Below are 23,240 nucleotides of genomic sequence, written 5' to 3' on the forward strand. Positions count from 1 at the left end.
AAATCGTTTTGTTTATGTTAACGGGCTTCCTTCACCAGGGAAACTGCTCCTTGGGGTGCTCCAGAAAGACGAGGAACTTCTCTCTCTCGCTCATTCCGTCTCTGTCTCCTTTCCCTCTCCCAAGCACATCGGGGTGCTGCCTGGAGCCCAGGCCTGGCTCCAAACCCATGAAAATTGGCCAAGCATAAAAGCTTCTCAAGAATGAGATGGATCCTGGGGCATCTTCCCCCGAGAAGCTGGATAAAGAGAATTTAGTGGGTAAGTCCCTCTTTTCTGCCCTAAGCTTGTTTTTTGTACGTTAAGCAGAGCGAGAGTTGTGGCATTTGTGAGAGTTACAGGGTTACCCACGAAGGGGATTGATACATATCGGGACTGGCGTCAATTCCAGTTGGAGCCCAGGATTTTGGATTCATTGCTTTCTGTGGCTTTGTTTTTTCTTCTCAAACAGCAGTCTATCATCTGCTCTTTTCTTCAGTGTTAGCTAGAATTTGTGTTTGTCTTTACACTCTTTGTTTTTCTTTTTTTGCATTACATAGCAAAGACCTCAGGATACAGAAAATGTATCCATTTTCAAATATCAGCTGGTGATGCTGTGATTAAAAAGAAAAGTTGGTTTGAGCTGCATCATGTTTGGTACATGGAGAAAAGTTGAGGAAAATAAAAACTTAGGCCATAAACACTAACTACTACCTTGAACGGCATGTCGGTATTATGAAGCATTTTGCTCGCGTTATATTTTTAAATTTTTTTTTAACGTTTATTTACTTTTTGAGAGACAGAGACAGAGTGTGAGCAGGGCAGGGGCAGAGCGAGAGGGAGACACAGAATCCGAAGCAGGCTCCAGGCTCTGAGCTGTCAGCACAGAGCCCGACGCGGGGCTCGAACTCACAAACTGTGAGATCATGACCTGAGCCAAAGTCGGACGCTCAACCGACTGAGCCACCCAGGCGCCCCAGATTTTTAAATCCTATAATAATTCTGAGGTCGCTTCTTGTATAATCTTATTTTGAGGGAGAAAACTGAGTTTGGGGGAGCTTAAAAACTTGTTGAACTTCCAGAAAGTGATGATATACATGTGTAGGTATGTGCATATGTGTGAGGAGGGAGAGGGGGGTCCTTACCCACCTTCTCTATACTTTATGCTGCTGAAGAAGTCCCAGTGAAAGCTAGAAATAGAGAACACACTTGGCATTATCGATTTGTAAAAGGAAAAGTATACGTGTAGAGATATTTATCTACATCCATATGTTGGAGGCAGTAAATATCCCTTGGAAGCTAAGAGGGAGGTCTCTCGAGAGTACCTTCCATTATCTTTTTAAACAAGAAGTTTCCTGAGACATTTTAGCTTCCCATCAACAAGAGAAAGCAGCAGCTGAGAAAAGGGTATGGCTGGAGCAGACCAGTGAGATATTTAAAACTGTCCACAGGGTTACTTGGTTTTGGTTGTTTGAAATCTAGTGAAAACCCTGCACTATCACAGTGCAAACAGACATGGAGCTTATATGTCACAACTTCTGACTTCATATGCTTTTGGCAGTTTATGAGAGATGTGGTATCGGGTCGTTCTCTGGAGATTTGGGGGGTGAGTTCGCCCTTGCCCTCCTCCATCTTGGATACGTCAAGGAGCTGACCTTAGTTAGTGTTTCAAACTGTGCAGAAATTTCCACTTACAAATGTTGAGGGGATTAAATGAGTGATTGAGCCCTCGTTGTCACCTCCAGCAGGAGACTTCTGCAGTACTGTGCCACTAGCTTGTGGCACAAACGTCCGGAAGCCACCAGTGTGCATCTCTTTCCAACTCCAAGCTCGGTGACATCACAGGGGAGATCAAATCTATAGAGTGCTATAAATTAGGGCTCCCTCCCCCCCTCCACCTGGTTGTTAAACACGTACTCATGTAACGTGTTTACACGTACTCATGTAACGTACTCATGTAACTCAGGACGACACTACTCATTAGCCGTTGGCTTCTCTCACACTCCTTATTTTGTTCCTTTTCTCTTTAAGGATTAAAGTGAAGCCAATTGGAATCTTAATCATCCAAATCTTGGAATTTCTTCTCCATGTTAATATGAAAAAAAATTTTTTCCCAGGGAGTTTTTTACAACACAGGGGCTTTGGTCCTCATCCCTGGAAGGCCTGGTACTCTAGTTCCGGGATGGGCTCACGATTTTGCATCCAAGTAAGTTGCAAGCTGGTGAGGTTGCCAGGCTGAGACCACACTTCGAGTAGCACGGGATTTCTTTCTAGCAATTCTGTGTTTTCCCTGAAGAATGTCCCTTGATGCAAGCTGGGTGCACATTTCAGAGAAACAGGCAGGAGGGAAAATGACTTACAGGTGATGAAAAGATAGTATTTACCATGAGGGGTTCACTTCAGATTTTATGTCGGGCACCTAAAATCCTTGATTCTCTGAAGAAAGAACCAGGAAGGTGCTGAGACTGTACTTCACTGACTGTATCTCCGCAGGATTGGAAGTGAATAGAAAGAGGAAGAACTTGTAACTCTACATCCCCAGGCCCAGGGAAGGTGATCTCGTTCTACACACTTTTTATTTTTCCCCTGGGAGGCATCCAGGTTTTCCTGCTGTGGAAACAGAAAGAACTTTTTTTCTTTTTTTACTTGATGTGATTAAGTTTCTTATTTAAAGATCCCCTTTTAATATTATAAAGGTATCAAAAATTAAGAAAACTTAGGACAGTCTTGCGGAGGAGGAAAAATGTCCCCTTACCCTTCAAAGACTCTTCTGGCTGGCCTCGGAATTAAACTGACCTGAGACTGACTAACGGGAGATAATCAAATCTAATTGTGTACAAACAGGAACCCCACATGCATAAGAGGTTCAAAGACAGAAAGAGAAAATGAGGTACATATGTCATCCTGACCTACGGAATGGGCCAGCGCCCTGGGGCCCCAAAGGGGAGGAGGGCAATTCTCAGGGCAATAAGAGCAGGTGCTTGGTAATTACATGTTTGCTCTGCCACAGAGATGGGTCACTTAGAGAAAATTCATCTCTGGTAAGAACTCTCATTCTGGGAAAACCCCCCGATTTAAGTTCTTCTAGGTAGTTAAGGGAGGAGCAAAGATGTCTCTTGAGCTCACTGGGTCTTGATTTCTCCTCCAAATACTCACATGCCAAAGTAGCCCACTTTGGGGAGATTTGTTCTGACCCCCTTCAGTATAAACCCATCATACTCGCACTGTTCAGAATTAACCACTGTTAATATTTGGGTCAGTTTCTTCCAATATTTTTCCATGCGTGTATTTTGTGCTGATTGGGATCATATCGTGCATAGAATTTTTCCTTCTCCTGCTTTTTTCTTTGAACATCATACCATAGGCATTTTCATGTTTTCATAAATTGTTTACAAAAATATCCATGATGTGATATTGTGTGGGTATGTGGTGGTTTGCTTCATTATCTCTCCACTGGACTCTCAGAGAGTTTTTTACTTACCCGTGTCATAAATAACACTATCACGAGACTGGACCTAAATCTTAAGGTCAAAGTATTTGTTGTTGCTGTTGGCCATGCTGTTATTTCATACAGAAGAGGGAGGTTGAGGAGACAGAAGAATGACGCAAGCAGGGGAGAAGACAAACCTTTTCTCTACCCTTTTAGGTTCTTTGGTGGGTCTACTAATTAAATGAACGTAAGACAACTCGCGGGAGAAAAACACCTGGCGTGAACGCGAGAGGCTCTACGACAGTCAGGCGATTGAGGGTTATGTGCCAGCCTGAGCTAAGAAGAAGGGGGCGGTGGGCTGGGGCTTCCAACACACAGGAAGGGGAAAAGAGCAAACGTTTGGTAAATAAATGTTGGTCATACCAGGCAGAAACCGTGGGACGCGGAGAGGAATTTAAACGAACAGGTCCTGCCCATCTCCCCTTGGCTAACCACACCCTTTGTAATGATCTCCGATGATCTCTTCCTGGACCAAAAGCTCTTCTTGAGTCTTTTGGGCCTTGCATACCTGCAGTTCAGAATAATCTGTGTGCCAAAGCAGCCCGTTCTGGGGAGGCTCATTCTGGACGCCTTCATAAGGAAAACATGTTCTTTGTCTTCTTCTCATAATGGTATCGGGGTTTGGTACAGCAGTAGCGTGAAGGACAAAATGTGAGGCCAGATGGTTCTCAGTTTAATTGCCTCTCTGGAGAGCAGGCAGAATCTCTTCCGACGGATCATTATTTCCAGACAAGAGGCGTCAAACTGATCACTAAGTCTATTGTGCTGCTGAACATCATCCTTTTTTTTGTTTGTTTTTGAGCATCATTTTTGATCATTCGGTGCATTTGGTTGCCATTCACCTCATTCGTTTGATGAATGAATTTAAAATCTACCGTGTGTCAGGAGATGGAGACCTAAAAATTAAATGCCTGCTCTCAAAGCCCCACAAATCTCCAGGCAAGACACACGAGTTAGCTGAAAATTACAACGTCCTATGGAAAGCCACGACGGAGGGTGTACGAGAAAGTCAGAAGAGGAGCGCCCAAAGGTGGGGGTGAGAGAGAAGACTCTTCCTAGAAGAGGTGACGAGTGAGGGGAGCGGTGTGGCCAGGTGAGGGAGAGGAGAATGGGGGACGTGAAGGGGGGCTGGGGGCCACAAAGGCCCACGCAGAGGCACAAAGATGTGTGAGGACACTCGTGCTTAACTCTAATACAGGGGTTTGTGTGCTGTTAGCATGTGGCTTAGTCAGCTAGACCCAGGGGTGACAGACCAAAGCCCTGCCACCTGAAAAACTGAATTGAAGATTTCCTCAGAGCCCGTGTGTCAAGCCTGGTCTCCTAACGCGAGCTTGGGTGTTGCTGCATTTGACTGATGGGATGAAGGCTCATTGGAACTCATCGTGAGGAGGCTGCAGGCAAGGTTCCTCTGGGGGGAGGTCATGACACGGGCCGCACGAGGGGCTTCCCTTGGGTTGGCCGTGCTTGAATTCTTAAGCTGAAGGTGGGAGAGCATAAGGCGTTAGAAGCAGTTATTTTTACACCTTCTTGAACATTTAAACATTCTATTTCAAAATACGTCTTTCATATTTCTATAAGAGACCCCACGGCACAAAGGAAATCAGTATACGTGTGTCGTCAGGTTCACATAACTGTTCAGCACCGATCATCGTTCTGTGGGTGAGACGTAATTATCACATTTTAGAGAACCCTCATGGTTATGAAATGTGGTAGTCATAGGTGTAGCGACGATAAGATCACCACGTAGCTCTGATTTAGTAGTTTTGCACTGAAGATCTGGTCTCTCTCTCTCTCTCTTTCTTTAAGTAAGAACTTACAGTCAGGGGCTCCTTTACTTTAGGAGGCAGATACATTCAGGGGTAGGGATTTATTGTACATTCTTGAAAATGTCGTTCTTGCCCACATAGAGGGGCCATCATCTGGACGGACCAGAATATCCACAATGTATATGTAGAATCTTATCTGGTAAAAGAAAGCAAATTACTAAATAAATAAATAAATAAATAAATAAAATATTCTGTAAGTGCTCAGAGTAAAAAAATGCACCAAAGTTAAAAGACTTAGTGAAGGCTATTGCAATAGAGGAGAGAGGCCACAACTCAGTGTGAAGTCGGATGCTTAACCGACCAAGCCACCTAGGCACCCCAGGAGTGCTACCTTCTTAGAGGATTACATTTCAAAAGAAGGGCTCTCAGGTCCTTGAGAAAATAATCCTAGCAAGAGGCTTTTAAAAACCTTTTAAAAAAAGATTTATGGGGGTGCCTGGGTGGCTCAGTCGGTTGAGCATCCGACTTCAGCTCAGGTCACGATCTCACGGTTCCTGAGTTCGAGCCCCGTGTCAGGCTCTGGGCTGACAGCTCAGAGCCTGGAGCCTGCTTCCGATTCTGTGTCTCACTCTCTCTCTGCCCCTCCCCCATTCATGCTCTGTCTCTCCCTGTCTCAAAAATAAATAAACATTAAAAAAAAAAAATTAAAAAAAAAAAGATTTATGTCTTGGGGTGCCTGGTTGGCTCAGTTGGTTAAGTGGTCAGACTCTTGATTTCGGCTCAGGTCATGATCTGGGCTTAGGTCATGATCTCACAGGTTGTGGGTTCAAGCCCCGTGTCAAGCTCTGTGCTGTCAGCACAGAGCCTGCTCTAGATTCTCTGTCTCCCTGTCTCTCTGTCCCTCCACTGATCTCTCTCTCTCAAAACAAGCAAACAAACAAACATACAAACATAAAAAAAAAAAAAAGAAGATTTATGTCTTGAAGGGACAGAGAAAGAACTTACCATAAGTGTTTCTAAAGAAAATGCTCTAAGAAAACAGAGATCTATAAAATCTATAAAAAATCTATAAAAATCTGTTTAATGTTTAGTCAATCTGATGGAAATGTTAAGACTGTCTTTTTTTTTTTTTTTTTAAGTTTATGTATTTTGAGAGGGAGACAGAGAGAGAGAGAGGGAAAGAGAGCATGCTTGTGATCAGGGGAGGGTAAGCGAGAGGGAGAGAGATTCCCAAGAGGCTCTGCATTGTCAGCACTGAGCCTGACCTGGGGCTCCAGCTCATGAACTGCGAGATCATGACCATGAGATCATGACCTGAGCCGAAATCAAGAGTTGGACGTTTAACCGATTAAGCCACCCGGGTGCCCTACAAGTGTCTTGACCAAAATACACCTCTAGGACAATGCTAGGCAGTGTGTTGGTCGGTTAGAGGGCCTCCTGATACGGCTAATATCCTTTACATGTAACCTAATCCATGCAACTGGTTATTGTTGTATTAACAGAGGAGGAAACTAAGACTTAAGTGGCTTGCGTGGTGAGTAGGATGTCATCCAACTTTCACGTGAAGGCGTCTCAATTAGAATGTGCGGTGAATGACTCAGGGCCTCCACTGCTCATCGGGGCTGGGCACTGTGTCCATCTGTCCACAGGCTGGCTTTGCTGAAGGTTTCCCATTCTGCCTGTCCTCTCTCTGAGAATGCAGAGTAAGCAGTGAGTTTTCCATCCTCAATACTAGCCTGACCTTATATCCTCTGGTTTATATTTGATTGATTGATTGATTTTTAATGTTTATTTATTTTTGAGAAATAGAGTGTGAGCGGGGGAGGGGCAGAGAGAGAGGGAGACGCAGAATCTGAAACAGGCTCCAGGCTTCGAGCTGTCAGCACAGAGCCCGACGCGGGGCTCGAACTCACGGACCTCGAGATCATGACCTGAGCCGAAGTCGGACGCTTAACCGACTGAGCCACCCAGGCACCCCTGTTTGAACTATTTATTGAAGTGTGAGATACATACACATAAGTGCACAGGTCTTAAGTGTTTATCTGGAGAGACTGAATAGACAAACAGACAATGGCTGGACCATATATAAAAATAGAACTCTGAGGACCAGCCTGTAGCCGCCTGTCCCCCAAAACAACCCCCTTTGTCTGTAATAACCAGCCCAAGAAGCCAGCCTGTCAGGAAGTCAGTCTTGCAAGAAACTGGATTGTTATCTCTAGTGACAACTCAGGAAGCTAAACAATAACTTCTGTAACTATCAGTCCCAAAGGGCCGGGACTTGATAAATAACTGACAGCTTCTCTACTTTTTTTGTCCCTGCTTCCAACTTAGGACCAACTAAAGAAAGCCAAGTCTGCTCCTTTACCCAATCACAGGGGATGCCCGGCTTCCAGGGAGCCCAGCTGTAGCTTCCCCATGCCAACAGCCTCCAGTCGCCTGAAGCCTTCCCCCTTTTCCACCATGAAGCCCCCCGACTCCTCTGTCTGCCTTTCAGTCTCTGACAAAACTCAGGTGACAGAGGCTGACTCTTGTGCCAGATAGCAAGGCTCTGGATAAAGAAACTTTGCTGTTCTCATTTGATTGGTCTTTGTTTATTTCCACAGCCTTGATATGTGTAAGTCTATGCGATCACCACCCTGATCGAGATATGGAAAATAACAGCACCTAGAAAGTTTCCTCATCCCTTCCCAGAAAATACCCAACCCCATTAATTAGAGACAGCTACTACTCTGAATTCAAACCTAATACATTAGTTTTGCTTGTTTTTGAATGAGATGATGCAAAATAAGTGAGATCTTACAGTATATATTCTTATACATAGGGTAGGAATATAGATAAGTATAATATAATAAGTATATTACACATGGGATCAAAACACGTGCCCTCTTGGGTCCAGCTTATTTTGCTCAATATTTTGTTTTGAGATTCATCTGCATTTTGCATATGGCGGTAGCTTTGTCTTTTTTTCTTTCTGAGTAGTACTCCTTTATATGAGTATGCCACAATTTTATTTATTCATTTTACTATTGATGGATTAGGGTGGCTCTACATTTCTTGAATTTTATGAATAAAATTGCAATGACCATTCTTGAACGTGTTTTCACTGTCATTACCTCTCATTTCTCTTAAGTATTACTTAGAAGTTGAAGACTGAGTCATAGAGTCAGTGTGTTTAACTTTAGTAGATATTTTCAAATAGTTTTTCAAGCTGATCGTGTCAATTTGCATACCTGAGGGTTCGCTGCGGCACAACCTTGCCACAATGTGGTATTGTCTGTCCTTAACACTTGCCTCTCTGGAAGCCGTGTATTATTATCTCATTGTGGTTTTGCTTTTCATTTTCCTGATGTGTAGTGTATGTCCTTCTGTTCTGGTGTTTTGAAGCAATGTCACAAAAACCCAAACAGCTATTTCTGCTTAGAGAAGAAATAACTGTTTTGTAGTAACACGGATCTGCGGGCAAGGGTCGTATGTAGTATTGACCTGATATTTAAATACTATTGACCGAGCCAAAGTAAGAAATAAGCAACCAAGTCACCTCGCCTGCTTTACTAAAATTCGTTTCTACTTCGAGCGCCATATAAGTGGGGATTTGGAATAATCTCCCTTACTTCCTGGCCTCACCCAAGTAAGTTATCAATCTTGCTTTAAGCGTTTACCCCTAGTCCTAAAGGTTATGTAAGTATCCTCTGGTGCTATAGGCCGGGGCTAAATGCAGAAACAAAGCCCCGGAGGCATGCCTCTGTAAGTGAGGCTCCGTTTTGCCTCATTGCCTAAATCTTTTTTTTTTTTTTTAACATTTATTTATTTTTGAGACAGAGAAAGACAGAGCATGAACGGGGGAGGGGCAGAGAGAGAGGGAGACACAGAATCAGAAGCAGGCTCCAGGCTCTGAGCCATCAGCCCAGAGCCTGACGCGGGGCTCGAACTCACGAACCGTGAGATCGTGACCTGAGCCAAAGTCAGACGCTCAACCGACTGAGCCACCCAGGCGCCCCTCATTGCCTAAATCTTTAAAGGCACACAGGAATTACTGTCAGTTTGGGAGATGTGCGGGTCCCAGTTTACCTAAAAAGAGATTAAGATGATGACGACACCACTAACCAGGAAGTTTTCGGGCTGCAAAATGAAGGCTTGGCCTCCGTTATCCCTGAAGTCCTTCCAACTGAAAGTCCTGGGGTCCTTCCCCCGAGGGTCAGCAGTGCAGGGTCTCGGGTTCTGTGCGTCACGGCTCTGCCTTTCTCTTTCCAGCTCGAAGGAAGTGTAGTGACTGAACACACTGCTGTTCTTTGTCACAGCCACATACAGGAGGGAATCGCCGCTTACTCTGCCAGGGGGACATTTCCTAGAAGGCAGCACAGCAAAGACCCGACCCTGTGACTTGTCCCTCCTGTGTCTCTCCTGCAGACATGAACCCTTGCTGGCAAGTTCCCCATCTTCTCCTCCTTTGTATCCTCGGCCCCAGCACGATGCCTGGTCTAGAACTGGGAAAATACTGCTAAACGGAGGGATGAGAAATCGAGAGGAATTTGTTGGGGGTGGCAAAACCCAGTTCTCTGCTGGGCAGTGAGCGTACGAGGATGGCCATGTGATACTGTGACAGTTACCGAAAAGACACCTCCGTGGATTTGGAGGAAGCGGGAGAGAATTAGGCGTGCCGTGAGCTTAGCGGGTTAATGCCGAGGTTGTATGGGGCCCTTTCCTTCGTCAGGAAGGCTCCTGCAGCAACCTTGTGGAGGCTGCAATGGAGGCGCGATGGGAGGTTCCTGAAGATCCTTGGTAACACAATCCCTGCCCATCTTCTCAGTCAGAGTGGGGAGCCTGGGTCCCGCTTCCCAACACTTGCTTCGTGGGTTCTCTGTGAAGGGGAGGCTGGAAGATCGCCTCTGCTCAAAGCCTGTACAGCTGGCTGGCCAGGCTGGCCTCTGGGCCTGCAGGGAAGCTGGGTAACTGTGCTCCCAGCCCCACTTTAACGACAGCTAATGACACCCCCGGGCTCCACAACTCTCCCAGCGGTAGTGGCCTGGGGGAAGCTAATGCTCAAGGGTAAGTGGGCAGATTAATCACACTCTCATCTGTTGTGTCTCTCAGCACGTTTAGTACCTAACAGAGCCTCACTGGCAGCTGGTGATGCAAGGGCTTGATGGGGCTCCGGAGGCATGCCGACGGTTGGGGGGGACGGGCCTGGTTCTCCGCCGCAGACACTTGCTCATGCAGCGTGGTGTTCAGAGTGTAGCTGGTCTGGAAACGTCTAGCGCTCCCTCAGGGCACAGAGTGTAGCTCGTGTCCTTGTTGGAGCCCAGCTGCCTGTGTGCCTTGCCCTGCTGGAGTCACAGCCCCGGGACACCCCAAGGGGCCTGAATAGCAACGACGTCACGGAGATTCCAGGGAAGTGCAACTTGTCCCCGAGAGAACGTGTACGAGCACGGGTTCAGGGGGGGACAGTGTGCGGTAATTACGAAGAATGAGGTCGATCTGCACGTACTGACATGAAGCATCTCTAAGATACGTTTGGTTTTTAAAAAAGGAGTTTAGTGTGGTGCCACGGCTCACCAAATCTACAAATGTAAGCATTTTTAATGCGTATTTATTTATTTTTGAGAGAGGAAGAGAGAGAGAGCACAAGCAGGGGAGGGGCAGCGAGAGAGACACACACAAAATCTGCAGCAGGCTCCAGGCTCTGAGCTGTCAGCACAGAGCCCAATGCCAGACTTGAACTCAAGAACTGTGAGATCATGACCTGATCTGAAGTTGGATGCTTAACTGACTGAGCCATCCAGTGGCCCCGAAGCCAAATGTTTTCTAATGATAGTTACATGTATATAAATACATTGAATTGGTCTATAATGAAATGCACCAAATCAACAACTATGGGACCATTCTAGATAAAAGTGGACTAAGGGGAGGACGGTCAGGGGGACTTTGGTTTTATCCATGTTGCTTTGGATTTTTTTTTTTACAATGAGAATGTTTATGAACAGGCTGTGTCATTGACAGTAGTTTAAAAAGCACTAATAAGCAAAATGCAGCAAAGATTCTATTAGAATGTACAAAATGTCTTTTTAGCCTGCATAATGATAGTCGCATCCACTTCAGTGTGGTCCGAGGCTTTGGAAGGTGATATTTTAAAAACTTTGGGGGCGCCTGGGTGGCTCAGTCGCTTAAGCGTCCGACTTCAGTTCAGGTCATGATCTCACGGTCCGTGAGTTCGAGCCCCGCGTGGGGCTCTGTGCTGACAGCTCAGAGCCTCGGTAAACTTTGGGTATGCAGGCCAGCCCTTACTGCTATTGAGTATATCTTTATGTGTGTCTAGAGCCTATTAAAGGGCATTTGCCCCAAGTTTTTAATACTAAATATGTGTCTAAAACTTAGATGCTTCTCATCTGTCGGAATGTCATAATTGAGAAGACTCAAAATATCTAGTGAGGAGAAGCATGTGGAAATAGCCACGGTGTCACAGTGTGCCATTGATGACAGCGTGGGGTGGTCTGAAGTCTTTGAAGGGCACTTACCGCTTAACAAAATTGTCAATACTCATCTCTTTGACCTAACGCTTTCACTGCCAGGCATTTACCCTACATAAAGTATGTCAAAACACATATTAGAAAGCACTCATCACAAGATTGTTTGTAAGCGCGAAATCCTAGAACTCTCCTGAATGTTCATACGCTTCTGGCGTGGGCACTGACGAGGCAGTAACAGTAAAGTGGATAAGTGAGGATGCTTTTGAGGTGGCATCAGTTAGACCTCGTGACTTCCGCGGCTGAACAGGGAAGGGGCAGCGATAACCCTGTGTCTCTAACGTGGACAATAAGGTGCGTGGTTTAGGCATTAATGGAGACAGTGCAAGTTGTTTGTGGAATTATCTGGGGGAAGGTATCTACTATGTGCAGTTAATTGGGGTGTTTGTGTGGAGAATAGGACTCGGTTGGAGGAAGTGTGGGGTGAGGTGGGGCGGTCGTCAAGAAGAGGAGAGTGAGAAGGAATGAGAACGAAAAAGAGGGTGGAATAGTGAATATAAACAATAAAATAAGCATACAGGGTCAGCCAGACCTGTGGGTTTTACAAACATGAGCTCGAAAACCTGAGAAATTATGTAATTGAAGTGGTGAAAGCTACCAAGTTTTAAGTGATTGGAGTCTGATTTGAAGTTAGCATTGTAGGGCAATAGCCTTTAAGCCAAAATGGCCCTATTATCATAACGTGGGATTAGCAAAAAGACATCCAATGTAATGAGTCAGTGTAACAAGATTCTGTGAAAAGTCAGAAATGTCAAATACCAGTGGCTGACAAGTCCCTGTAATATCTGTAAAATGAGAATAAGAGTAATAATATATATTTACTAATGTAGATGTTAATGTATGGGCCAAGTGCCATATAAAAATTATCTCATTTAGTCCTCATCAAATCCTTCAAGCTAGTTGACTGCCATCCCCAGCCTATAGATGAGGAAGTGGAGGCTTAGAAAGATTGAGTGCCTTGCCTAAGACCTCAGCACCGGCAGGTGAGAGATCTCTCGTAGAAACTCATACCTTGGGCTCTTCAAAATGGTTTTCCTGCCATACTGTCTCCCTTTGGGGGTAATGATACCTACCTGTCTCCCTAAAAGATTGTCTTGAATTTCAACCTGGAGAATCCTGGGGGCAAAGGAAGTTGTCTTTTAAAATGGTACCCTAGTGATTCTGATGTAGGTAGTCCATACTCTGGGCAACAGTGTTTTATATGTTTTGAGGATTATAAACCATGTCAATCCTACTAAATAGAATGGTAGTTATTATTATTGATTGCTATGAGAGTTTGCTTGGGAGGGACAGGTCAATTTCAATCTAAAGCCCTGAGTGAATAGTGAGTGTGTGTGTGTGTGTGTGTGTGTGTGTGTGTGTTTACTGCATTTATAGGTGTGCATGGATTTAGATCTCTGCCTCAGTGCCATCAGGCATGGCCAGCCGTCTGGGTAGCATCCTTACTCATGCAGCTGAATGGCTTTTTCTAAGAACCACATAAATTACAGGCTTGCTTCCTCCTCATTTTCTAGGCATCAGCAGTAAACGGCTTGGTGTATGTGGCTGGATCCTGTTTTCCCTTTCTGTCCTGTTGATGATCATTACCTTCCCCGTCTCCATATGGATGTGCTTGAAGGTAATACCCTGGGAAATAAATTGGACTCTGTAAGAGCTGATGAACCATTAAGACTAAATGCTGTCCCTTAATCTCTTAGATCATTAAGGAGTATGAACGTGCTGTTGTATTCCGACTGGGACGCATCCAAGCTGACAAAGCCAGAGGGCCAGGTAGGACACTGTGGGTGCCCCTGACAAGGATCACGGGCACCTAATACTATGACTATTGCCACCAAACCTTTTCCTGGCACCTTCTACTGAGAAGAAAAAAAAAATCACAGGAAGCTGGAACCCTTGCCTCTCTGTACAATTGAAGGATGTGGTTCTGTTATGCAAGTTAATATGAATGACCACTAAACCATTAGTTTGAGAGTTTGGAAATCTGGTTCTGTTTCTTAACATTTCCCTCCAAGAGATTCAATGAACCTGAGCAAACAGTGGCTCTGTTACATTGGCTGGATGTCACTTATTACCGAGACCACTAAAGGAGTGACAGAAGAATGAGGGGAAAGAGTAAATGGCCAAGGTAGATGATTAAATTACTCAAGAAGAATATTCCAGGAGCTGGTTTTTGATTCCCAGTCTTCGAAAAGAGCTAATGGAAAAGTAAAAGGCAATTTCCTCTTCTGGCAAGTAGATTAATAGAAATATAGAGCTGGAAGCCATTGTAGAACTCCTTTGGCCAAAGGTAGTATTTCTTTTCATCTTTTCTCTTAGAATGAAGAGTGTTCTAAATTCATGTTGTAAAAGGATGGGGTTTGGGAGAGGGGGCATGAGAAGGTCTGAGGTACTAAAACTCTAGAAGTTAGATATTGATTTAATTCTCGTCACTTCTCTTGGTCTACATGTAGTTGAACTATATGAAGTGGCTAATATTTGTTTTTGACTCTCAAACATGACAATTTCATAGGATAAATTCTAATATTTTGAAAGGAGAGGTCACCAAAAATAGCATCCTAGAGGATACATGAAAAAGACGGGTTATCTGCAATACCTCTCTAATAACATCTGTTTCCTTCTCCTTGTTATGATGTATGTGAGTGAACACGTTCCCTGTCCAGCTGGACTATAACCCCTCTGGTGGGCAGGAACTCTCCTATCCACCGTGATACTGCAAGTGCTCTGCACTTGACCATGCACCATGGTAGGCACTCAGATACCTGTTGCATAAAAAAATATAAGAAATCTCAAAAGCAGAAGCTTGCTAAAGACAGCTGGTCATTTCAAGTAGTATAATCTTACTTGTGTAACTCTGTAAAGGACCTAAGAGAAAGAATGCAAGAATTATTTACGATGGATGGTCTCCTGAGTTTGTCCAAATAGAAGTGTTAGAGTCATCCAACTCACGTGTATCAGACCAAGGTTGACCCCTTGTTGGTTATGTTGCATTTGGTGCGGCCAAATGTATAAGCAGGGTAAAGTTGGATAACTTGGAGGACTCTAGAGAAAACTGTATCTCTCTTAAATGAGTTTTCCCAGAAGATTTCACCTCTAGATGTCCCAGGATAACAACTCTCGTCATACGTGTCTCTGGGGCTAATGAGTTACCTCAGAAAGCCATAAGAACTAGAGGGAAACAAGCCAAATTGCTAATGGAAAACCTCTTCGCTTTTGTAAATTGTCCATTATGCTTTAATAATGCAAGTATTAATAATAAGTTTTGCGGGGCGCCTGGGTGGCGCAGTCGGTTAAGCGTCCGACTTCAGCCAGGTCACGATCTCGCGGTCCGTGAGTTCGAGCCCCGCGTCAGGCTCTGGGCTGATGGCTCGGAGCCTGGAGCCTGTTTCCGATTCTGTGTCTCCCTCTCTCTCTGCCCCTCCCCCGTTCATGCTATGTCTCTCTCTGTCCCAAAAATAAAAAAAAAAAAAAAAAAAAAAAAAAAAAAAAAAAAATAAGTTTTGCCAATTCTTTTTTTTTATATGAAATTTGTTACATTGGTTTCCATACAACACCCAGTGCTCATCCCAATAAGTGCCCTCCTCAATGCCCATCATCCACTTTCCCCTCCTTCCCATCCCCCATCAACCCTCAGTTTATTCTCAGTTTTTAAGAGTCTCTTATGGTTTGGCTCCCTCCCTCTCTAACCTAACAATAATAACTAGTTGTGCGGATTAAGTTACATGTAAAGGATATTAGCCATATCAGGAGGCCCTCTAACTGACCAACACACTGCCTAGCATTGTCCTAGAGGTGTATTTTGGTCAAGACACTTGTAGGGCACCCGGGTGGCTTAATCGGTTAAACGTCCAACTCTTGATTTCGGCTCAGGTCATGATCTCATGGTCATGATCTCGCAGTTCAGGCTCAGTGCTGACAATGCAGAGCTTCTTGGGAATCTCTCTCCCTCTCGCTTACCCTCCCCTGATCACAAGCATGCTCTCTTTCCCTCTCTCTCTCTCTCTGTCTCCCTCTCAAAATACATAAATAAACTAAAACAAAAATCCTTAAAAATAATGTATCACATAACTAGGATATGATTTGTTGTAGTTATTTACCATAAGGTAAGATTTTAAGCTCTATTTTCATTTTCTTAGGCTTGATCCTGGTCCTGCCCTGCATCGATGTGTTTGTCAAAGTTGATCTCCGAACTGTTACCTGCAACATTCCTCCACAAGAGGTAATACTGGTTAAAGCTAAATCACTAGAAATAAAACCTGTATCTTCCCCATTACATGGCCAGTTGACATTTTACAGTTCGTTTTCGAACTATAGGAGGCCTGCTTGAGAAGCCGAGGGTGGGTCCTAAAACCACTGGGCTTTGCTTTGAGAATAAAGCCAAGGGCAAGGGTTGGATTGCTCTAAGCCTTGGAATGGCTGGGAGGGGAAAGTTCCAGAGGATAGAGAGAAAAGGTACAGTTGGCAGAGAATCTGGGGTGGGGAACAATAGACAAGATGCTCGGAAAAGTCAGGTAAGTTGTATAAAGGAGATAAATTTAATTTGGTGGAGGGCAGGGTTTGGTTATGATATTATCCTTGCTGTCATCTTTCGAGAAGGTGATTAGATATAGATATAGATATAGATATAGATATAGATATAGATATATATAGATATATATAGATATATATAGTGAGTGGATAGAGCACAGTGGCTGGGCCTGGGGAAAGAACAGACATTGCACAGAGCCCACTGGCATTTGGATTTCCAATAACTATTTTCAGTTCTTAAAGCACTGCAAATAAATATCCAAGACCAGTAACTGGGCAAAAAGGGAGGAGAAACAGAGTTACTAATAACCAGAAGGATTCACGAAGAGGAAAGAAAATGGGAGTGGGACCTACAATGTGGGAGGGCAGAGGTGACGAGAGGGTTATGAGTCAACGTTAGTTTTCTTTTCTCCAGCCCAGGAAACTGGGTCAAGACCCGGCAATCCTCTCACCATGCCACTGGTGGGAACTGAAGAGTCCTTACTTTGGGATTCGGCCTGTGTCATGAGAGCGTTTGGGATGCCTTGCGACTTATCGTGGGCCTTTTCATCAACAGTTCTAGATGGGAGAGGGGAGGCCTAAGTTCTGCTCCTATGGTACTGCCAGAGATCTCTCACTGGCTGCAAAGACCCTTGTCACCTCACTCAGAACAATTAAGGCAGAGCCTCTGTAAAATATAGACTATAGAACACCCTCTCTGTCTGAATGCAGAACGCGGTCTCCGGTGATGTCTATGTTTTCTAACAAGCACTGTTGTTCGTCAAATGTGATAAAAACTGAAAACCAAAAAGTTTTCAGGCATCAGGGAGACAAGCGTTCTACCTCTGTTTAGAGAGAATTCCAGAGAGGTGCCCTTGCTACATGTAAAATACAAGTGCTGATTCTCACCAGCGCAAATCAAGGGCCTCAGGCCACGGCGTGTAAGACTTCCCCGAGATGAAGTTACGGGGCTGGGGACGGACTACAAACGTATAGGAATTTTTGTCGCCAACTACAATGATGTTGTACTCAAGCCAGGGCGGATTTTGGGTGATGCTGGCACGAGCCGTAATCATTAACGCTCTCCTCCCGTGGAGAGGGCTCTTAGGCTGGCTGGCACTTTGTCAGTCGCTGTGCAAGTCGTAGTACACACGTGCTTTTCCCTGTTCTCGCCCTCCAGATCCTCACCAGAGACTCTGTGACTACCCAAGTGGATGGAGTCGTCTATTACAGAATCCATAGTGCTGTCTCTGCAGTGGCTAACGTCAACGATGTCCACCAAGCCACGTTTCTGTTGGCTCAGACGACTCTGAGAAATGTCTTAGGGACGCAGACCTTGTCCCAAATCTTAGCTGGCCGAGAGGAGATTGCCCACAGCATCCAGGTAAAGATGCTGGGAATGAAAAGCCCGTATCTTTAGTTGGTTCATTTTAATGATCAGTAATCACCAAACATCAGCAGTTCTAAGAACCCCTCTCACATGCATGCACACGCACTCACACAAAAACCATACGCACACACACACACACACACACACAGGGCCGCTGTAAACATTGGGCCTCAGTTTTTGGTTTTATTCCTTTCTAATCACAAGGTGTAGATTTTGTTTATGTATTTATTTATTTAAAAAAATTTTTAATCTTTTATTTTATATTTGAGAGAGGGAGAAGGAGAATCTGAAGCAGGCTCCGGGCTCCGAGCTGTCAGCGCAAAGCCCGACGCGGGGCTCAAACTCGCGACTAGTGAGATCATGGCCTGAGCTGAAGTCGGACGCTTAACCGACTGAGCCACCCAATCTACAAGGTGGATTTAAATTTTGGAGCAGGAGAAGGGGAGCCATAGGAATCGCACACTTCACCCATTTTGTTTGGAATTCGAAATTATGACTTAGCATTGTTCACGACTTATTGTTCATGACTCATTGTTCATGACTTAGCTTTTCTGAAGAGCTTAGAGTCCTTTTTAGCTTAGGTTACTCCAGAAGAGGGGCCGCCATTTCTCAGTCAGGCTATGTGTTTCTGCATGTAAGTGGAATATTAAAACAGGATTCGATGGAGACAGCACGGGCCTGCCATCCCTGGAAAATCTGACATGACACTACCAATATCAGGAATAACATTGGTAGTAACCATAATTATAATATTGATGAGGATGTTGCAGGCAGCCTCCTCACCTCTTGCACACCCCAGTTTATAGACAGATTTCTGTATGATTTTTAAATCAATTATGTTTTGATCCTGAGCCTCCCTTCCGTACCTTAGGGGGGAAATTCAACTTCGGTCTTGGCATCTCCTCAGTCCCTACCGTGGCACAGAGTCCCCAAGGTTTCATGAGATAATATCAGTTCTGCATGACCCTCCAAATCATTTGTAAGAGCCCCATGAGTTTGACAAGTTGGATGTTTCCCCTGCCACAGTCTGGTCACTGGCTCCTTGGGAGGTCTCCCCATCTCCCCGGGTTCTGCAGACGTCATGGAAAGGCGAGAGATCACTTGCCATTTGGTAGCACAGAGATCTCTACTGCTTGTCTGATCTTACTGTTTCGCAAGGCAGTTTTTTTTTCATCCCTCCCCATCCAGGATAACCAACGTGCTATCCTAGGGTGGTCTTAAGTTTTTACAAAGGACAAAAATATCTTTGATTATAGGCTGCTTGTGCTCTACAAAAAAAAAAAAATTGTGCCTGGCTACCTGTTTAAAACTGGACACAGGGCAGAGGTTAAATGGAGCAAGGCACGTAATATCTCAAAAAGTGCCCTACGGAATTTATTGAGTTACCGTGAGGCACTGGTAGATTTCTTACATATATAGTCTCCAAGTCTCACGAAAATCCTGAAAGGAAACCTTTTAAGGATGAGAAAACTAAGAATCAGAGAGGTTAAGCAACTGGCCCAATGATGCACAGATGCAAATGGCAGAGCCAGGACAAAATCCAGGAATGTCTGAGGAGCCAGTGTGCTGCTGCCTGCTTGATGTCCGTGGCAAGAAAATGTGGGCTATTTGCTCAGCTCTAGGTGGATGACATTAGGAATAGTTTGGGGGTCAATCCTGATAGCTTTTGAAAGATCTATCCGGCTATGCTTCTGAACCCTTCCTGGGATTCACTTCAATTCCTGGACGTGGTCGGTAAGGACTCCTATTCCTTCCCAAACGGTCCTACTCCAAATGCCGTGAATACAAAAGGAGAAAAAGAAGAGGGATTTCTCTTGCAAATAGAAAGCATGTCCGTTAATATCACCTGTCTTCTGAACCGTGGCCTTTCTTTTGCTTTGGAAACAGACCTTACTTGATGATGCCACCGAGCTGTGGGGGATCCGGGTGGCCCGAGTGGAAATCAAAGACGTCCGGATTCCCATGCAGTTACAGAGATCCATGGCAGCCGAGGCAGAGGCGACCCGGGAAGCCAGGGCCAGGGTAAGGGCTACTCTGTCTACACTGCAAGATGCCTCCCCTTGGAGCAGACAGGAACAGACCTTGAATGGAAGATCAGGCGTTCTCCATTATTTTGTTAAGAAAAGGGTTTCTTTTTCACGGTCTTTACTGCGAATTTCTTCCCGAATTAAAAGGTAATGGGCAGCTTCACGTACCTTGAGGAAGTCTGGCAATAGGTCTTGGGTCAGGGGTGACTCCGCGAGGCGGGTCCTAAGTCGGGCTGCATTTCAGAGTCTCCTAGAGAGAACTTAAGGCAGCAAACACTAATTCCCAGGCCTCGCCTCGGACTCAGCGAAGCAGAGTTTCTTGTGGCTCAGGAATCTACATTTTTTATTTTTTATTTATTTTTTTTTAAAGTTTATTTTTGAGACAGTGAGAGACAGAGCATGAACAGGGGAGGGGCAGAGAGAGAGGGAGACACAGAATCCGAAACAGGCTCCGGGCTCCGAGCTGTCAGCACAGAGCCTGACGCGGGGCTCGAACTCACGGACCGCGAGATCATGACCTGAGCCCAAGTTGGACGTTCAACCGACTGAGCCACCCAGGTGCCCCCAGGAATCTACACTTTTTAAAGCTAACGACTGTGTGTGGTTTGTTTTTTTTTAATTGAAGTATAACTGGCAAAGCTAGATTAGTTTCAGGTGTACACACACTGATTCAACAGTCCTGTACATTAATCCGTGCTCATCACACTAGGTATACTCACCATCTGAAAGCCGGTAATTCTGAGGTAGCCAACCGGTGCCTGTCTTTTGAACATTATTGTTAAAGTGCCTACTGGATTAAAAGGGAGTGGTGGTGGTAATTAAATGCAATCCAGGTCAGAATTACAAAATTCGAGCATAGCCTGGCCTCGAATGCTCTTGAATCTGTTGGACCTACGGTCTTCACGTCTGCATGGATGGGTTTCCTAGAGTGTCAGCAACCAACTAAGATGGGGGGCGCCTGGGTGCCTCAGTTGGCGAAGCGTCTGACTCTTGATTTCAGCACAGGTCGCGATCTCACGGTCGTGGGATCGAGCCCTGCCTCAGGCTCCATGCTGAGTGGGGACCCTGCTTGAGATTCTCTCTCTCTCTCTCTCTCTCTCTCTCTCAAAATAAATGAATAAACGTTAAAAAAAGAGCCCACTAAGAGAAACCTTTCGCGTACCCTCTTCAGAATCTTCCTTGTGAACCAATGCAAGTTTTCCTCTGCTCCCATCCCTTCCCCAGCTCTCATTAATCTGCAAAGCTCCAGCGGCTTCTCAGCAGTGGGCTTGGAGGGCGCTTTGGCACAGAGGCAAAGAGAGCTCACGGCTGGGCTGGGGCAACCTAGTGGCAAGCCGGTCTTGGGCAGGAGAGAACTAGGAGGGGAGGGAGCTCTAAAGGGAGCCTTCTAGTATTATCAGAGTGGCACTTGTAGTCAAGAGCAGAGAGAGCTTCAAACGGTTCTCACGTCGCAAGAATGAGGCGAAGCTGACAACATAATAAAACGAAAACATCTCCTAGGATAAGTGAAAACCCCAGAAAGAAGCCAGTTGGAGGCTTTGAATTTCAGACTTCTTTTAGTTTGAGTTAAAGTCAGGGCTTTTATTTTGTTTGCACATGAAATCTGGGGGCTCCTCATTTGTACAATCTCTCCCGGCTTCCCGCAACCTCTTCATATTCCCCTGATCACATTAAGACGTGAAACTCTCACCCCCACCAACGAAGCAAGAAGAGACCCTTGTGGGAAAGTGGGGGCTGGCAGGGAGGCATCCGTATGCAGCCGCCGCAGCCGCCGGAAGCAGAAAGCACAAGTTACACCTGTAAACTTTGATGTCTGAACTTTTTTTATTTCCGTCCCTTTAGGTCCTTGCAGCGGAAGGAGAAATGAATGCTTCCAAATCTCTGAAGTCAGCCTCCCTGGTGCTGGCCGAGTCCCCCATAGCCCTGCAGCTGCGTTACCTGCAAACCTTAACCACCGTAGCCACAGAGAAGAATTCCACCATTGTGTTTCCTCTGCCCATGAATATCCTGGAGGGCATTGGTGGTGTCAGCTACAACGACCACAAGAAGGTTCCTGACAGGGCCTGAGGTCCCCCCGCTGTAGCCAGCCTTTGCTTTGGGAGTTGTTTCTGTCTGTCAAAAGAGCTCAGCGGTAGAAGTGCGGAGAATCCCATTATTGAAGCAGAGGACTCCCCAGCTGGAATAGCATTAGCGAAGAAATGCCATAGAGGCTAAAAAAAGGAGGGCTGTGTACTTTTATTATTCAAGAGCGTGAACAGCACGATCCTAACTGATCCTTGTAATCAGTTAGCCGGCCTTCCTGACTTAAGGCGGGAGCTTTTTTGCAGTGAGGGGAAGAAATCTTTGGGTGACTGTGACTAAGATTTCGGCATTACTTTTGATTGGTTTGAGGACGTTCTCTAGATAATTTATAAAGTCACATAGGCCTCCTGTTTACACGAGATGTTTGCTTTATAATTCCCGAGTAAAATTTCCAATAATCGCCACAAACTCCCATGATGTTTGAAATTCTGATGGATTTTTTTAAAAATGTTCATTTTTTTTTGAGAGGGAGAGCGTGTGCAAGCAGGGGAGGGGCAGAGAGAGAAGGGGGCAGAGGATTCAAAGCAGGCTTGATGCTGACAGCAGAGAGCCCGATGCGGGGCTCAAACCCACGAACCATGAGATCGTGACCTGAGCTGAAGTCAGACGCTTAACTGACTAAGCCACCCAGGTGCCCCAATTCTGATGGATTTGGACGTTAAGGACGGAAGAGGCACTGAGGCTCCCAGCTGCAAACTCATCGTCAACCCCCAGAGCAGCCTGTACTCCCCTCTCTTGGTGCCCGTGCCCCTGCCCGGAGTGGTAGTCAATGCGCAGTGGCCTGGCACCTTTGTCGCAGGTGGGACAGGGCATGGTTTAGATATGAGAATGCTCCTCTCTAACCCATTGGTTGAAATCACTGGGGAACATCTTCCTGTGGACTTCATGTTTTCACTCCATCATTAGTCCCAAGAGCCACCAGTCATTAAGAATTGTTTGTAAACTCTATTCGCCCCCTCAAAAAAAACACACAAGAAAACAAAAAACAAAGCAAAAAACCAAAAAACCCAACAGCAACAACAACAAAACAAACACACACACAAAACACCTGCTAAAAATAAAGAAGCCACAGAATAGAATATAGATGTGATGTATTTTAAAAATTGCTTTGTCAGAAACTTTTTGTTGCCATGGTGCAATTTTCTTTTGAGTTCTATTCTGAGCAATGGGCTAGAATTTTTAGTTACCGTTTAGTGAATGTCTGCTATGTGTTAACAGTGTGCTAAGCCCTTTATGGATGCCAAGAAGTATCTTTATTTTGCAGATGAGAAAGGGATGTCAAGAGGTTAAATAACTTGCCCCAGATCCTGCAGCTAGTTTGGGGTTAGGATTTAAAACTAGGTCTGACTCCAAAGTCCTTGCTCTTAAACATCATGGAGTTTTATTTGGGGGAGGTACGAGGGGGAGGGGGGGTGGGGGGGCGAATAGAGCCTTCTCATTCCCTTTTTGTCTCTGGAAGTGTGGGTGTCCACGACAGATTTTTTT

General features: G+C 45.2%; 1 protein-coding gene across 1 annotated transcript; it reads left to right on the forward strand.

The window, feature by feature from the left end:
* STOML3 (stomatin like 3) lies at window positions 1–22,957 on the forward strand. The gene is made up of 7 exons (XM_060637291.3): window positions 1–258; window positions 13,268–13,371; window positions 13,451–13,523; window positions 15,887–15,969; window positions 17,437–17,640; window positions 19,534–19,668; window positions 21,516–22,957. Exons 1-7 carry the CDS (start codon window positions 207–209, stop codon window positions 21,738–21,740), a joined length of 876 nt encoding a protein of 291 aa, XP_060493274.1. The 5' UTR covers window positions 1–206; the 3' UTR covers window positions 21,741–22,957.
* The last annotated feature ends 283 nt before the right edge of the window (window positions 22,958–23,240 follow it).

Source organism: Panthera onca, chromosome A1 (genome assembly GCF_046562875.1).
Source record: "Panthera onca isolate mPanOnc1 chromosome A1, mPanOnc1 haplotype 2, whole genome shotgun sequence".
Classification (NCBI taxonomy): domain Eukaryota; kingdom Metazoa; phylum Chordata; class Mammalia; order Carnivora; family Felidae; genus Panthera; species Panthera onca.